This window comes from Myodes glareolus, chromosome 5 (genome assembly GCF_982192425.1).
Source record: "Myodes glareolus chromosome 5, mMyoGla1.1, whole genome shotgun sequence".
Classification (NCBI taxonomy): domain Eukaryota; kingdom Metazoa; phylum Chordata; class Mammalia; order Rodentia; family Cricetidae; genus Myodes; species Myodes glareolus.
This window is the reverse complement of record NC_142030.1, coordinates 13,108,318-13,125,828: the sequence shown is the minus strand read 5'-3', so window position 1 is coordinate 13,125,828 and position 17,511 is coordinate 13,108,318. Positions and strand designations below refer to the sequence as shown.

Sequence of the window (17,511 nt, the reverse complement as noted above, 5' to 3'; positions counted from 1 at the left end):
ACGCCATAGAGTTGTGGCAATAAACATGGCTACAGTCAGTACCCCTGCCATGAGGCTGGAATCTCAGAAAGCTAAGGAATGAGCTGGATCCAGCCATCAAAGCCGTGGCTTTGATCCTCGCCATATTGCTTAGCAAATTAAAGACTCACATGGTCAGAAAAAGAGAGAGATACAGTAAAGAGAGATTCAAAGACAAAGAAAACCTCTAAATGTTTTACAGTGTGTTAAAAATATATGCAAGCTTGGGAGAGTCAAGAAAAAGGCTAAAGTCCTTAAAATAAAAAAGAGAGTAGTTGGGTGTGGTGGTACACACCTTTAATTCCAACACTTGGGAGACAGAGGCAGGCAGACCTCTGTGAGTTCAAGGTGTGGTGGCAATCACCTTTAATCCCAGTACTTGGGAGACAGAGGCAGGTGGATCTCTGTGAGTTCAAGGACAGCCTGGTCTACAGAGGGAGTTCCAGGACAGCTAAAGACACATAGAGAACCTGTCTCAAAAAGCCAAAAATTAGGGGCTGGAGAGATGGCTCAGTGGTTAAGAGCATTGCTGGCTCTTCCAAAGGTCCTGAGTTCAATTCCCGGCAACCACATGGTGACTCACAACCATCTGTAACGAGGTCTGGTGCCCTCTTCTGGCCTGCAGACATACACACAGACAGAATATTGTATACATAATAAATAAATAAATATTAAAAAAAGCCAAAAATTAAAAGTAAAAATAAAAGAAATAGAGGTTAAAATAAAGCCACGTAAAAATGAAAAATACACAGAGAGGGGCTGGAGAGATGGCTCAGAGGTTAAGAGCACTGACTTTCCTTGCAGAGGTCCTGAGTTCAATTCCCAGTAACCACAATCAGCTCACAACCATCTGTATGAGATCTGGTGCCCTCTTCTGGCATGTAGGCACACATGCAGCCAGAACACTATATACATAATAAATAAATAAATCTTTAAAAAAAATACACAGAGAGTCTGGATACTGTATGTCATTATGTTCTCTTTGAATTGTTTGAATGCTGAGGAAGGAGCAACAGCTGCTAAAAGATATTTGCCTATAAATGTTGCTGAATTAATCCAAGATAGGTATTTTGAAAATACCTTGACTTCAAAATTGAAGTCAAAAGGTATGTTACTTTGGAGAAGAGGTCTTGCTTTTGTTTCCACAAAAAAGGAGAGGCTATGGATTCATTCATATGATTTTTCATTAAGAAAAATTAGGTTTGATCAAGGAAGACCATCTGAGAAATCTCCAGTAGGAACAGATGGCCCAGATGTCTGAGCTCTACATCTAGACCAGATTAGAGATGCTGCCTGAGATGATCAAGCCTCACAGATAGTCCAGTCAGGACTTGATCATAATTCTAAATTTTCTTTAGGTCCCCATAAGATTATCAGTGCCCCCAACCAGCAGGAAGTAACCTGGAAAACTATGCCCACATTCCCAAAAAAATGGACTATGGATATTTTCCTTTGTTTAGGCTGTTGGTTACAAGTTATTATGGCTAGTGGTCAGGAGAAAAGCTAAACAAGGGATATTAGATTCAGAGTTCTTGTTACTTAAAAAAAAAGAGGGGGAAGTGGTGTGGGACAATTGTATTCTGTCAATCATATTTTAAATAAGCACTGATTGGCCAGTAGCCAGGCAGGAAGTATAGGCAGGTCAATGAGAACAGGAGAATTCTGGGAAGAGAATTCTGCTTTCTGCAGTCCTGACCCAGCCACAGAAGAAGCACGATGTGAGTGCCTCACTGAAAAAGGTACTGAGCCACATGGCTAACATAGACAAGAATAATGGGTTAATATAAGTTATAAAAGTTAATAAGAAGTCTGAGCTAATGGGCCAATCAGTTTATAACTAAACAAACAAACAAAAAAGAATGAATCCTGGAAAAAGTAAGGTAAAGCTTGACATACCCTGGTAGTCAATGATGGCTTTGATTGTCTGTGTCCAGAATATAAAATATGAATATTGATAATGAACCTCAGAATTTAATAAGGGAGAAGTCGGCCTGGAGAAAAGATTCCCTATAAAGAATTATAAAAAGAGTCAAGCTGAGTGGTAGCCTCGAGGATAAATTTGTGGTCTTAAGGGCAAGAATGAGAGTAAAGTGGGCCAAGACTATTGAGTATTCAGTGTAAGCTTGGTAAGAAATCACGCAAGAGTCAGACTAGCCATCTTTACCTTTGCAGAAGATTGAAGGTGCCAGGTGGTAGGAACACAGTGGAAGTGCAATCTGGGCTATTATCAGACTACAGGGACTGGAAAGACCCAAAGCAAGAAATGCTATGTTCTGTGAGTTTTGCGGGGAGGCTTTCCAGACCCAAAACAATCACTCAGAAACTATATTATTTAAATCACTGCTTGGCCAATCACTTAAGCGTGTTACTAGCTAGCTCTGACATCTAGCATTAACCCATTTCCATTATTTTATATTTTACCACAAGGCTTATGGCCTACTGGCAAGGTTCCAGTTGGCAGCTCACACCTTTCCCTCTGGTAGATACATGGCGTCTCACTGGCTCTGCCTTCTTTCTCCCAGCGTTCAGCTTAGTTCCTCCTTACTCCCATCCCTGCCTAGCTATACTCTGTCCTATCACAGGCTAATGCAGCTTCTTTATTCATTAACCAATAAAAGCAACACATATACGGAAGGCCCTCCCACACCATGTGAATATGCTGGCTATTTCTGAGGTTCTTTGTTCTTGGTGGGAAATGCCTTCATCCACCCAGAGAAGACAGTCAGTAGATGTCTGCATCCCTTGCATGGGGCATGGAAGTAAAGTTCATCCCTCAGCATAGTGCCTCTTGGCTGCACAGAAGCAAAGGGGGGCAGGTTTAAGGACCATCTCTGGATTGGCTTGACAACAAGTAAGACAGGGTTTTAGAAAAGTTCACAGTGTCTCAGGAACACTGTGTCTGTAAAGACAGGCTCAATCAGAATTTGAGAGATTAAGCCCTCAAATGTATGGCCTAATAAGAACTGTCAAGGGCCTTTCACTGGAAAGATCCAGGGAGCAATAACTTGATTTCCTGGGGGGGCATTGTAACTATGCCTCTAAAGTAGTTGGGAAGCCCTGATCTAAAGCCTTTTGAAGGATACATTTTAGACATGGAAGAGAGGGATTGGGAACTAGGTGACCTGGCATGGAACCTGTTGATCTGCTTGGTTGTACCCATGAGAGATGCCAGAGTGGTATTTTTGGTGGACCTTGTGGTGTATAATGGCCTTCTGAGTTAGAAGCCAGCTGGCTTCTAGAAGGGACCAAAATCCCAGGAGCATGTTTAACCAAGGTATTGCAGGCACCAAGGAGACCCTTTTCTCTCTAGATGGCTGCGTGGTTGTGGGTCACAAAGAAATCACGGGCTGCCTCTGGAGAAATATGTCTCATTCTTGCCCCCAGCCAGAGGGCTCTGCTCTTGGGACAGATGTGGAACTCCTCAGAATGATGCAGATGCTCTGCCTTCTGCCAAGTTCGCTATTGCGCATTGAAAGTCTGCCTTGTTTCCATCTAACTGCTTCTGTTTATGAGCAGGGAGCTTGAAGGGTGGGGAAGCTCATGGGTCTGGGCTAGTACTGCAGGAAGGTTGACTGTTTCTCACAGTGATGTTAGAGACAGTCCCTGGGGTTGTGATAAAATGACTATTGAAAGCTGCCTCGGAAGGAAAAGCTTATTTGGCTCAGTGTGGGGTACAGGAATGTGGGGGTGCTGGTGACACTACATCAGGTCAGGAAGCAGAGAGATAAAATGTGGGTGCTCAGTTCACTTTCTCCTTTTCTGACAGCCTAGGACCCCAGGCCATGGCATGGAATCACTCACACTTCAGACGGATCTTCCCCCATCAATTACTTTATCTAGAAACTCTCTCACATCGGTGGTTTGTATACTAGGTGACCACCGCTGGCGGCAACATTTTATAGTAAGCTCAGAGGCCTGGTTTTGTTGATTCTGCCATGGAGAGATAAGCGCCTGTGCATCATGAGGACTCCAAAGCTTGCATTAAACACGCAATACTACGCTATGCCCTTTCACTTACACGCATATGTAAAAGAGGGTTTAATAAGATCAGGGGAGTTAATGCTGGGACAAATCTAAGAGATCTGGGACCTTAGGGGGTGAATATGATTAAAATATATACATGTATGAAGATATCATAATGAAACTCATTATGATATATACTACTAAAAATATAAAAAAGTCCTCCTCTTCCCTGAGGATCATTCACTGGACTGTCTCTTTTGCTGCTGCTGCTGCTGCTGCTGCTTCTGTGTCTTCGCCTTCTTCTTTTTCTTCTTCTTTTTCTTCTTCTTTTTCTTCTTCTTTTTCTTCTTTTTCTTCTTCTTCTTCTTCTTCTTCTTCTTCTTCTTCTTCTTCTTCTTCTTCTTCTTCTTCTTCTTCTTCTTCTTCTTCTTTTTTATGGCTTCCACTGCCCAACATTTATGTCCCTTGTTCTAAGGATGTGGGTCCCTAACTTAGAGCCTTTTTCAGCATCTAATCCCCTTACTATTCATCTGTGACTTTAGCCTTTGTCAGATGACACAACCAACAATCCAGCCTTTCTGGGAACCTGAAATGTAAAACCCTGAAATTTGAGCAAATGTACCCACCCCAATAGATTGACTTCAGATTTCCTTGAAGTTCCAAGCCGTCCCCCTCAGAATGTAAATACAATTACTATCTGTTTAGCTTGGATGCTGTGATGGTCTCTTGCAAGGACCATCACCATTCTTATTTATTTGCTATTATTATCGACAGGGTCTTGATAAGTAGCTCAGTTTGACCTTGGGTTCACTAAGTATCCCGGGCCTCCCTCAAACTCATGACATAGAGATCTGTCTAGTCTTAGCAGCACAGTACCAGCTACTCGAGGCCGAGGCAGAGGATCCTTCCAGTCTGGGCAACACAGAGAGATATTCTGTTCCAAACAAACAAACAAACAAATGAATGAATGAATGAACAACAATAATAAATAAATAAATAAATACATAAAGAATAGAAAGAAAAAAAATAAAGAAAAAGATAGGCAAGAGGGAAGGCAAGATGGGGGAGAGAGAAAATTGGGGTTATAACTGAGTGGTAGGGACCTTGTCTAGCATGTGCTAGACACTGTAAACCCAAAACAAAACAAAAAAACTGCTTCAAGCTATCCAACAGAGAAGGAAAAGCAACTTATAGTAAAAGAAAGTATATTCGTGGGGCCAGGAGTGAGGGTAGAGGGAATGAATATAAGAAAGCATGAAGGTTTCTGGAGGTGAAAAATGTCCCATAAATTATGACATTAGGCATATAAGGAGTGAGTGTGTAATGTGTATGTATGTCTTCCTTCAAAATTCATGAATGTCTATTGTTAAAACCAATGTTTACTGCACATAAAATATACCCCAATAAAATTTATTTTAAAAACTATCCTGTGTCACACAAATCTGGAGGAAATGGGTCAATTTTCTTTCTTTTTTAAAATTTATTTATGCGAATGGGTATTTTGCTTACATATATGTTTGCGTAGCACTTGTGTGCCTGGTGCCCGTGGAAGCCAAAAAAGGGTGTTGGGTTCTCTGGAACTGGAGTTGCAGACAGTTGTGAGCTGCCATGTGGCTGCTGGGAATTGAACTCAGGTCCTCTGGACGAGCAGTCAGTGCTGCCGTTCACTGTTGAACCCAGGCTCAAATTTCCTATACTAGCAGATGCCATGAGGTGTTTTCTTTCCCTAGACACTGTTCACATTAAGTAAGCTGCGGATCTAAAATGTGCATGAGGTGTTTCTCCCTTCCCCGCTCAACCTGCTCAGCCTTTATTACCGCTGTGAGCCTGGCTCTTTTTTTGCTTCATTTAACCAGTACAAAAATCTACCACAAAAAGTTTTTTTTTGCACTCCTGTTGTCTCCCCAACTCCTTGATTGGGCTGTGAGCGTGATAGCTGGGCCTTGTCATCACCACTGTAACTTGGGTGCCGGGTCACAGAGCTGCTCTTTGTGAAATGGGAGCCTGACTTTAGTTAGCATCAATCAAAGCCGGGAAAGAAGACGGGGCACAGGCACCACCCCTCCAGGCCTGCAGGCGGCGCTGTGGCAGCCGCCGGCCTCTCCTCGCTCCCGACGTCTCCAAGCGAAGGCCCCGCCCCTCGCAGCATGCCTCCTGCCCATTGGGCAGGCGCGGCCGAGGCTGACCAATGGCGTGGGCGCTAGCGGGCCTCCATCTTCGTGCGCCGGAGCGCAGCTCTGTGGGCGGTTGCGGAGGGAGGTGGGCAGCCGGGCTTCCTGCCCTGCTATTTCCTCAGGTCCTCGTCTCTCCCTACCCGAAGCCGCGATGCCTCAGTTCCAGACCTGGGAGGAGTTCAGCCGCGCGGCCGAGAAGCTCTACCTCGCCGACCCCATGAAGGTGAGTCGCTAGCCGAGGCGGGGGTCTCCTGCGCCTATGGCGCGGCTTTAGCACAGACAGGAAGCAGCGTTTGTCCTCGTTCTCACTGCTCCTTCTGTGTCCTTCCATCTGCTCCCGTCTGACTCGGGACCCAGTGAGGTTGCGACTGTGTCCACGGGACAGAGCCATTTCCACAGCGGTGGACTCTGCAGTGGCCTGCACCCGAGGAACTCCTAACTTCCGCTATGGCTTTGGTTGGTTTACGTGTCGCTAAGGCTGGTGCTCCGCCCCTGCACTTTCTCTTTCCTGTCCGTTTCTTATTTTGGTGCCCCCTTCCCTTCTCTCAAAGGCGTGAGAGTACCTAATGTTTATATAACACGAACTGTTCTTTAAAGCTATATATCGGGGCTGGGGAGAGGCTCAGCTTGCGGAACTCATAAAGATGGAAAGAAAGAACCGACTCCCCAAACTTGTCGTCAAACTACACACCATACACACGCGCGCGCACACAAATAATAAGTAAAAATTATAAAAATACGTTGGTGCTGGCAACTTGTATTTTGTTTGTTTGCTCAAGGCAAGGCTTCTCTGTGTAGCTCTGGCTGTCCTAGAAATCACTCTGTAGACCAGGCTCGCCTCGAACTCAGACATCTTACCTCTGTCTCCCAAGTGCTGGGGTGCTGGGATTAAAGGCATGTGCCGGCTGTTGGCAACTTCTGATGGCAGAATTTACTACAGGTCTGTCTTCCTTCCTTCCTTCCTTCCTTCCTTCCTTCCTTCCTTCCTTCCTTCCTTCCTTCCTTCCTTCCTTCCGGAATATCCTATAAAAAAGATCAAGTCACTAATTTTTATGTGCACAGTGTTTTGCCTATGTGTATGTAGGACACCCTGTTTTTGCATGGTGCCTGCTGAGGTCAGAAGAGGGCATTAAATTCCCTGGAACTGGAGGTAGGGATAGTTGTGAGCCACATGTAAGTGCTGGGAACCAAGCCTGTGTCCAGCTGCAGCAATTTGCTGTTATAAGTGGTCTTTGACCCAGGAAGGGAATGGTGGTGCTCACCTGTAATCCCAGCATTCAGGAAGCTGAAGAAAGAAGAGAGAATTTGAGGTCAATTAGGCTACACCATGAGATCCTTTCTTAAGGAGAGGAGGAGGAGGAAGAACAGATGCATTAGAAGGGAAAGAAGAGGGCTGGAGAGATGGCTCAGTGGGTTAAGAGCACTGGCAGTTCTTCCAGAATACCTGGGTTCAATTCCCAGCACCCACATGGCAGCTCACACTGTCTATAACTCCAGTTCCAGGGGATGTGATACTTCATACCAATGCACATAAAATAAAGTTAAATAAAAAAAAAAGGGAAAGAAGACAGGAGAGGGAGGCAGAGAATGCATTGGAGCCACAGAAGACACGAATAGACAGTAGGACATTTTGAGCCATTCTTGTTTATTTTTAAGACATTCTCATCTCACGTAGCCCAGCGTGGCCTCTTTAACTCACTGTGGCTGAGGATGATCTTGAACGCTGGATCGCTGGATCGTCCTAGTCTAGCTTTCTTTCCTTCCTATTTTTTTTTTTATTTTTTTAAATATTTATTTATTTATTATGTATACAATATCCTGTCTGTGTGTATGTCTGCAGGCCAGAAGAGGGCACCAGACCTCGTTACAGATGGTTGTGAGCCACCATGTGGTTGCCGGGAATTGAACTCAGGACCTTTGGAAGAGCCAGCAATGCTCTTAACCACTGAGCCATCTCTCCAGCCCCCCTATTTTTTTTTTTTTTTGAGACAAGGTATTGCTATGTTTATCCCAAATTGTCCTTGAATTGAAGGCTCTCTGCAGCAGCCTGAATGCTGGGATAATAGGCATACACCACCATTCCTGCCTTTTCATGGTGCCATCTGTTCTAGTTTCATTTCCACCAAAAAGCAGCATAGGGAAGGAAGGGGTTTATTTGGTTTATCATTCCAAGTTAAAGTCCATGACTGAGGGAGGTCAAGACAAGAAAGTGAAACCACTACAACCATAATCAAAAGCAGAGAAAAGCGAATGAGAAACCATCCTGTCTGCTGACTTGTGCTCCACTTTGTTCTTAGCTGGCTGTCTCCACTCAGACATTCAGGGCCAAGGCCACAGTTGTTTGAGTCTTCCTGCCTCACTTAACACATGGCCTGTCTCACATGCCGACAGGCCAACCTGATCTAGATAATCCTCTTTCAGGCTCCCTTCTAAGGCGACATTTAGAACTAACTGTTCTATTACTATTAAACTGACATAATAGTTCATTAGTTCGATTTACAAAGTGATAATGAGTGGTGAACTAAATTAGGTATTTTTGAAATTTCATGGTTTGTGATGGTGGTGGTGGATTTGGTACCTTGATCTGGCTCATTTCCCTTTCCCTTGCTTTGCCGTTTGTTTGCCATTTCTTCAGTTGAGCAACATGCTAGAAGGTGAACAAGATTTTGTCCAGAAGGGCCTGATACTAACAACAGGATAAATTTCTTAATTTAGTAGAAGAATGGTAAAGGATATGCAAGCACACAGAGGGACTGTATTTGTAAGAATGTGGTGGTAGCTGTAGGGAAAATGAAAATAGAAGTGACAGAATTGTGGCGATCAAAACATGTCTATAATAGACAGGAGAGGAAGAACCTTCTAGTCTAGTGGCCTACGGACTTCTGCTTCCTTATATCCTTCTTTTAGTTTTTCACTTTTTCCCCTGACTGGGGAGGGGTGTAGAGCATGAACCGCATTCTCAAGTTCCAAGATGATTTGCTCTAAGAGCTTGAACTTAAGTCCAAACTGTGACTCTGAACCCCAGCCCATCTGATCCGTGTAGAGCTAAAGAAGACAGCTTGTCCGGTCTCTGGAATGTCTGCTAAGATTGTGCCTTCTCTCCCCAGCACATTTACCATGGAGCCCATACATATCTTCTCACCCTTTGTCACACTGATCCGCATGGCTTGAATGGAAGAGCTGTTACTGGTGGACTGAAAAAGAGACCGTTAGTTGGGTCTGTCTTCCTTTTAGTCCTTTACGTTCCTGTCCCCGCTGTCTGAAAATATAGACACTGAAGTGTCCTCTGCTTAAAACCAGTTCTTTGCCTGGCAGTGGTGGCATACTCCTTTAATCCCAGCACTTGGGAGGCAGAGGCAGGCGGACCTCTGGGAGTTTGAAGTCAACCTGGTCTACAGAGTGAGTTCCAGGACAGCCAAAACTACACAGAGAAACCCTGTCTCAAGAAACAAACAAAAAACCAAACAACGAAAACCAAAACCTCCCCCAAACTGTTCTTCATTGATTACTGAATAAACTCCCAATTCTCACCCACTCATTTCTAGACTTGCTGAAGCCACAGAATGCATTGGATCTTTATTCAGAATGCAGCTTTCTCTAACTTTTTAAAAAATTATTTATTATGTATAGAGTGTTCTGCCTGTATGTGTGCCTGCAGGCCAGAAGGCACCGGAACTCATTACAGATGGGTGTCAGCCACCGTGTGGTTGCTGGGAATTTAACTGAGGACCTCTGGAAGAGCAGCCAGTGCTCTTAACCACTGAGCCATCTCTCTAGCTCCTAACCTTCTTTGTAGGAAAACAAAACATATATTTTTCAAAGCCACTTTCTAAGAAAAATGGCTTTTGCCCCTTTCCCAGTATAATCTACTTTTCACCCTTAAGTATTTTTTTACCAGTATCTTTCTTTCTAGAACTTTAATTCATTCTGTTTTGTGTCAGATTATTTTGGTTTGCTGAACTCAGAGTCTTTAAGTGGAACCTTGAGTTTTTGTCTTTGTGACCCAGCTGACAGTGGATTCCTATCTTATGGTACCATTAGCCCCATAACTCTCCCTGTGAAGACAATGATTGTTTTTAGTCAACAGTCAAAATTCCACATTGTTGTTTTGCTTAGTTTATCTTTTAAATTTTGGTTTCTCTTTGTTCCTACAAACTAAATATTAAAAATGTATCATGCTGAATTTAATAATTCAGTGAGTAGTTAGGTACTATAAACATAGGTAGCTATTTTATATTCTGGGTGAGTTCCCCCTCTGTTCTCACCTCTTAGAGGTGTAACACTTAAGACCCCAACAGGGAACTGTGCAGTCAGGCTAGCTACCAGTTGCCACGCTGAAACCACTTTAAATTTGTGGACTTTTGGAATTGGCTTGGGGCAGGAAAGGACTGACGATCCTTAGTGTTTTGGTTTTAAAGTTACCTAAACGGGAGTTACTGATAGCGAATGCTCACTCTGCCTTGGTCGCTGTGTTTGTGTACATCACCGAGAGAAAGAAACGCTCACAGAAGCTGAAGTTTGGGCTGCTGTTATAACGGTGTGGTAATGTCCAGATTACATGGCTACTGAGGTCTAGAATTGCGAGCAATGGGGAGTGTCCCTTGTCACAGTGCTCACTGTTGTGAATGATCTTGGCTTTGGGAAGCCATGGCGACCTTGCAAGTGGATCCCCTCAAGGTAACAGAGCCTCCCTCATGTTTGTGGTAAAGATGGCAGGTGCTGAGGAGTCTGACTTGCCTTCTTGGGGGAGGTGCACAGGCGGAGGGTGCAGCAGACTGCCCTTGGCTCCGTTTCCTGAGGGATGGAGTTGGACTTCAGCCCTTTCTGCTCCCTACCACCCTCTTCCTTTCATCTGTTTTACTAACAAGAGTGCCAGGCCACCTCACAGACATTCCTTGATGTGTGTATTGGGAATTTTAGAACATTTCTTCAAACTATAAAAACATTACCCAACTTTAAAAACAAAAGGTTGTTTTTTGCTTTTTTAAATAGGGCTGGAGAGATAGCTCTGTGAGGAAAAGGCTATGTGAGCATGGGAGCCCGATCTTGGACTCAGCCCCTGCATAGTCTGGGCATAGTATGCATCTGTGACTCTGGCCCTGAGTGGCTAGAGAGTAGGAGGGTGGCAGCAGATTCACTGGCCACAAGCCTAGCCAGTCAGTGAGCTCCAGGTTCATTGAGAGACCCTCTCAAGCATGAAAATGGACAGGGCTGGGGAGGTGGCTCTTGCAGAGGGCCAAGGTTTGGTTTTCAGCACTTCACTCAGATCGCAGCTCACAACTATCTGTAATTACAGTTCCAGGGGCTCCAGCACCTTCCTCTGGCCTCTGCTGGTACTAGGCACTCATTATGGTGCACAGACATACATGCAGGGAAAGTGTCTAGACACATAAAATAAAAAGTCTTTAAAAAACAGTGAATAGAGCACATAGCTCTACGTACATGTGCACATATGTACCATGTGCACACATCTAAGCATAAGTAGAACAGATGTAATGAACTAATGGCTGGCTTTTCCCTTTACCTCATGTCAGTGAAGAGGCTACAGTGGAAGTGCTTTCTCGGGTGTTCGAGGGCATTTACTCTAAAGAGCTTTTGCGCCACTGATTAAATTGTGTATGCATAGTGCCATCTATTTTGCTCTTTCTAAGTAAGTAATTTTATTGCAGGTACGCGTGGTTCTCAAATACAGGCACGTTGATGGGAATTTGTGTATCAAAGTAACAGATGATTTAGTTGTAAGTATACATTTTTATTTGTTTTGGGGGTTTTGAGTTTGTTTGTTTGAAGTTGTTTATTTAGAGTTCATGCAGATGACCTATCTAGATCACTTATTGTGCATGTATTCCATAGCGAAGAACTTCATTCTTCTTTTTGGGTTTTCAAGACAGGGTTTCTCTGTAGCCCTGGCTGTCCTGAAACTTGCTTTGTAGACCAGGCTGGCTTCGAACTCACTAAGATTCACCTGCCTCTGCCTTCAAGTGCTGGGACTAAAGGCATGTGCCACCACCACCTGGTTAAAGCTGTTCTTTTAGATTCAGAAAGTAACTGGACTTGCTTCATGAAGGCAATGTGCCAGCAGTGACTAACAGTTGCTTCTTCAGGCCTTAAGCCAGAAAATCACAGAGACTAAAATTGAGCAGGTTTCCTTTCTCATGGTGAGAAATAAATTATATATAGTAAATTTTATATATGTATATATATATACATACATACACATATATACACATACATATATATATATATTGTTTGAGACAGGTTCTTTTTTAAATTGATTTTTATTAAGCTCTACATTTTTCTCTGTACCCCTCCCTGCCTGCCTCTCCCCTGCCCCCTTCAGCCCTCCCCCAAGATCCCCATTTACTGCTCCCAGTTTACTCAGGAGATCTTGTCTTTTTCTACTTTCTACTTCCCATGTAGATTAGATCTATGTAAGTCTCTCTTAGTGTCCTCATTGTTGTGTAAATTCTCTGGGATTGTGGTTTGTAGGCTGGTTTTCTTTGCTTTATGTTTAAAAACCACCTATGACTGAGTACATGTGATAATTGTCTTTCTGTGTCTGGGTTACCTCACTCAAGATAATGTTTTCTAGCTCCATCCATTTTCCTGCAAAATTCAAGCTGTCTTTTTTTTTTTTTTTTTGCTGTGTTGTACTCCATTGTATAAATGTACCACAATGTACCACATTTTCCTTATCCATTCTTGGGTAGAGGGGCATTTAGGTTGTTTCCAGGTTCTGGCTATGACAAACAAAGCCACTATGAACATAGTTGAGCAAATGTCCTTGTGGCACAATTAAGCATCCTTTGGATATATACCCAAAAGTGGTATTACTGGGTCTTGAGGAAGGTTGTTTCCTAATTTTCTGAGAAATCACTACACTGACATCCAAAGGGGTTGTACCAGCTTGCATTCCCACCAGCAATGCAGGAGTGTTCCCTTTTCCCCACAACCCTCCAGCATAAGTTGTCATCTGTATTTTTGATTTTGGCCATTCTTACAGGTATAAGATGGAATCTCAGAGTTGTTTTGATTTGCATTTCTCTGATGACTAAGGATGTTGAACATTTCCTTAAGTGTCTTTCAGCCATTTTAGATTCCTCTGTTGAGAGTTCTCTGTTTAGGTCTACTCCATTTTTTTAATTGGATTATGTGTTCTTTTGGTGTCCAATTTCTTGAGTTGTTTGTATAATTTGGAGATCAGACCTCTGTCTGATATGGGGTTAGTGAAGGTCTTTTCCCATTCTGTAGGCTGTCGTTTTGTCTTGTTTAGAGACAGGTTCTTTCTATGTAGCTCTGGCTGTCCTAGAACTTGCTATGTAGACCAGGCTGGCCTTGAACTCCACAGAATGCCAGGATCAAAGGCATGTGCCACCATGCCTGATTCCATAAATGATGTATTTAAAGCCACAGCAGGGGCTTGTTCCTGTTTCTCCATTCCTTCTTCCCACCCTCTGTGGCTGTCCCTCTTGTGCCCTCTACCAGTCTGCCCCTGATATGAGCGCCACTGTGCTGTGATGAGATCTAGCCCAGTGCTCTCATTAGTTCATGTTTATTTGATCTCTGCCACTTGCAGTATGAAGACCATTCTCTATGGGAAGTTTTAGCCCTTGTAGCTTTACTTTATGTTGGCCTTGCTTCTCTGTGCTCCTGTCTTTGCTAATTATTAGATGTTTCTCCGTAAATACTGTGTTTTACCAGTATTCTCGCCTTGGTTATCTTTTTGTATCACTTCTTCAGAATAGTACATTCAATTCCTACAGTCTAGTACTTTCTGTATTTGTGTCTGCTTACAGATTTGTGTATTTGACTCCTATTTTTCTTTTGAGGATCTGATTAACTCTGAAGTCAAGTAACATTACTTCATTCACCCTTCCAAGTTAGCCTTCCAACATGGAGTTTCTCAGCTCTTCATCTGGCTCCTTCTCATCTGTGGCTAGGAATGCTGTCAACCACCTGGCCAGAAACCTGGGCATAGTATTTGGTCCCTTCCTTTCTTTTATTGTTATGCCTACTGTTGGTTTATTTGAAGAAGTTGCATTTGGATCCCTGAACATGCTGTTCCTGCACTTGGCTAGGCATCTGCACTTTGCTGACTCAAGGCTTTCCGCTTCTTCCTGTTTTCCCCAGCTGTCTGTCTTCACTGATGCTCCCTTCAGATTAGGACCATACTACTTGCCTGGTTTATTTAGGATTATCTCTCAATGGTATCTGTGCTTTTAGTTCATCCTGTGCACTGCCAGTGATCTTCCATACACACGTGTATACACACACACACACATAACTTCCCTCCCATTTTTCAAGGGCCACCTACATACTACATATGCACTACTACTGAGTATATCTCCAGCCCTGCCAGAATGACTTTTAAAAGTACAAACTGATTGTTAACTCTCTTAAAAAAAAAAAAAAAAAGTCCTTTACCTGCCACCCTCAGGTCCTCTCTGAAGCTTTTTCTGCATTGGATAAGATTGCTAAGAGTGATTTTCAACTTTATTAATTTATTCTAAGTGTGTGGGTGTTTTGCTGCGTGTATGCCTGTGTTCATGCCTGGTACCTTTGGAGGCCAGAAGAGGGGAGCTGGAACCACTGGAACTTACAGACAGCAGGATTTAACTTGTCATTTTTGAGATGTTTCTAGGAGTTTCTTTACATTTCATCAGCAGCAGTGACATTTAAAATAATGAAGGGAGCCTGGTGGCATATGCCTTTAATTCCAGCACTCAGGAGGCAGAGGCAGGCGGATCTCTGTGAGTTCGAGGCCAGTCTGTTCTTCAAGAACTAGTTCCAGGACAGGCTTCAAAGAAACCCTTTCTTGAAAAACCAATAAATATAATAAAATAACAGAGGGAAAGCAATTGTTGGATGTTCAGTATGACTCCAGAGAGAATAGAGCAAAATAAGGGCAGATAAGACTCCCAGATATTTGACCACTTACCTGCTTCCCTAATTACTAGTATATAGCTTTGCTTAGTTTGTGTCTTTAAATTTTCTGACAGTGTTTGGTGTATAGAACAGACCAAGCTCAAGATGTAAAGAAGATTGAGAAATTCCACAGTCAACTAATGCGACTTATGGTGGCCAAGGAATCCCGCAGTGTTGCCATGGAAACAGAATGAATGGTTTGAAAAGAAGACTGTTTGTATGTTCTTGGGAAGTAAATAGCTTTTGAAACTGAGAAAGTGTTGGGAAGAAAATATTTATGTAACTGAGCTGTTGAGAACTGAGAGACCAGCTTGTGTTCTAAGGTTTGCTTTAAGAGTGGGAATGTCAGGACTCTCAGTTAGAAGCCTTTATTTTTGGAAACTGAGTAAGAAATACCTTAGCAGCTTTTGCAGATCATTTGATGTTGGGCAAATATATAATTATTTTTCTGGTAAATTCATATCAGTAATTTGTTGATGAATTAACAACAAAAGTTCTTTCTAGATGTGTTTAAGAGGAAATAAAATGTAACCTTTTGCTGTGTTGGCATGTTTCTTTTGGAGCATAACATTTATGCTGTTTATAATAAACTTGGCAGCTGGGGTTGCTGCTCTGCAGTGCACACGGTCTGGTTTATGAAGCGCGAGTCTGCCTTTCCTCTCTTGCTGGGTTCACACTGTGTTTGAATAGAAGGGATTTATGGCAGCAGCTTGCTGAGCGGTGAGTGCCTGTGAGATTGGCTGTACAGTTATCTGAGTGCACAGTGGGGCGATGGTCTCTGATGGGCTGCAGCCTCTGCAGAGCTGTCCATGATGTGATTCCCGCCCGTCGTCTCAGAGGGGTTAAGGGTTATTCCGATGAACTAAAGTATGGAGCATAGCATGCCTCTCAGAACTGTTGGGTTTCTAATAAGCCAGGAGTCTACTGTTTCATATTTATCTTGTATTTGTAATCTGATTTTGCCACCTAAATATAACGTCCCATGTTACCTGCTCAAGCGAAGGTGCTGCACTAACGTATTTTTTGTAAAAGTTTGTCATGTTGAGTAACATTTTAACTTGAAATTTTTGTTAGTTATGAGAATTTTAGTCTGTTCTAGAGGTCAGTAAATAAAACATATATAAAATATACTGTTTTTGTTGAAGTTTTGAATTTCTTGTGTAGGTTTCTTTTCCTTTCCTTCTTTGTTTAGCTAGGGTCTCACTAGCTCACTAGCCCTGGTTGTCCTGGAACTCACAGAGATCCACTTGCCTCGCTTCCCAAGAGTTGGGACTAAAGGCCACCACACCTGGTTTGTATGGACTTCTTGATTAGGGAGTACAGTATTCATTTAATCTGAAGTAAGGTACTGAAAGTGAATGTTTTTATTGGATATTTTTATCTTTTTTTTTTTTTTTTTTCTTTTCAAGACAGGGCTTCTCTGTAGCTTTGGTTCCTGTCCTGGAACTAGCTCTGTAGACCAGACTGGTCTCAAACTCACAGGGATCCAAGAGATCTGCCTACCTCTGCCTCCCGAGTGCTGGGATTAAAGGTGTGCACCATCATCGCCTGGCTTATTTTTTTTTAATCATTTTATTGCATGTGTCTCTAAACTATTTGCTGATGGTAAAATTGTTTTCTGGATTTGGGAAAGTACAATAAAATACTACTTTTTTTTTTTAGTTTTGAGGTTTTTGGCTTTTAGTTTTCTCCCCAGACTTAGTGGAGAGAAAGGGAACATGACCTTTTTCTCATTCACATCTTTTGCTCTTTATGACTCTAGCAATAGCTTGCATAATAATTCTTATAGCCCATAACAAAACTCCAGTGGTCATATCTTCTGAATGGTGTTGTGTTGTGCCCTGAGTGTATACTTCATCAGCATTTCTGGATGCTAGATAGAATTAACTGTGTGAATCTAGTTTAGCAGTCTGTTTTGTGACATACTTGATCAGAATACAGGGCAGGAACTCAAGCAATGCAGGAATATCTAGACATGTTAGATAATTTAAAAAATAATAAAAATAAAATGAGACTGAGGAAACTAGAGCAGGAGGATTGAGAGTTCAAGGTCAACCTTGACTACTTAGCCCCTATTTAAAAATAAACATACGGAGCTGGAGGGGTGGTTCTTCTAGAGGACCCTGGTTCAATTCCCAGCACCTGCATGATGACTAACAACTGTCTATAACTCCTGTTCCAGGGGATCCAACACCCTCACACAGATACACATGTAGGCAAAATACCAATGCACATAAAATACAAACACATTATTAAAAATAAGATAACCCACCCCCAAATTGTACATTTTAAAATATCTTCTGTTTGATGACCAGTTACACCTCAGTCTCAGCAAGGTGTTCCTGTGACTGCCACCCGCAGCTGACAGCTGGTGGCTGAGCACCCTGACTCCCTGCAGTGTCCCCCAGCCTGATAGCTGGTCCCCAGGGGC

At 42.9% G+C, this 17,511-nt stretch overlaps 1 protein-coding gene across 1 annotated transcript; it reads left to right on the top strand.

Moving 5' to 3' along the window:
- The first annotated feature begins 6,192 nt into the window (after positions 1–6,192).
- On the top strand, positions 6,193–15,702 carry Srp9 (signal recognition particle 9). Its single transcript, XM_048439550.3, has 3 exons — positions 6,193–6,378; positions 11,825–11,893; positions 15,155–15,702. Exons 1-3 carry the CDS (start codon positions 6,307–6,309, stop codon positions 15,272–15,274), a joined length of 261 nt encoding a protein of 86 aa, XP_048295507.1. The 5' UTR covers positions 6,193–6,306; the 3' UTR covers positions 15,275–15,702.
- Positions 15,703–17,511: the final 1,809 nt, after the last annotated feature.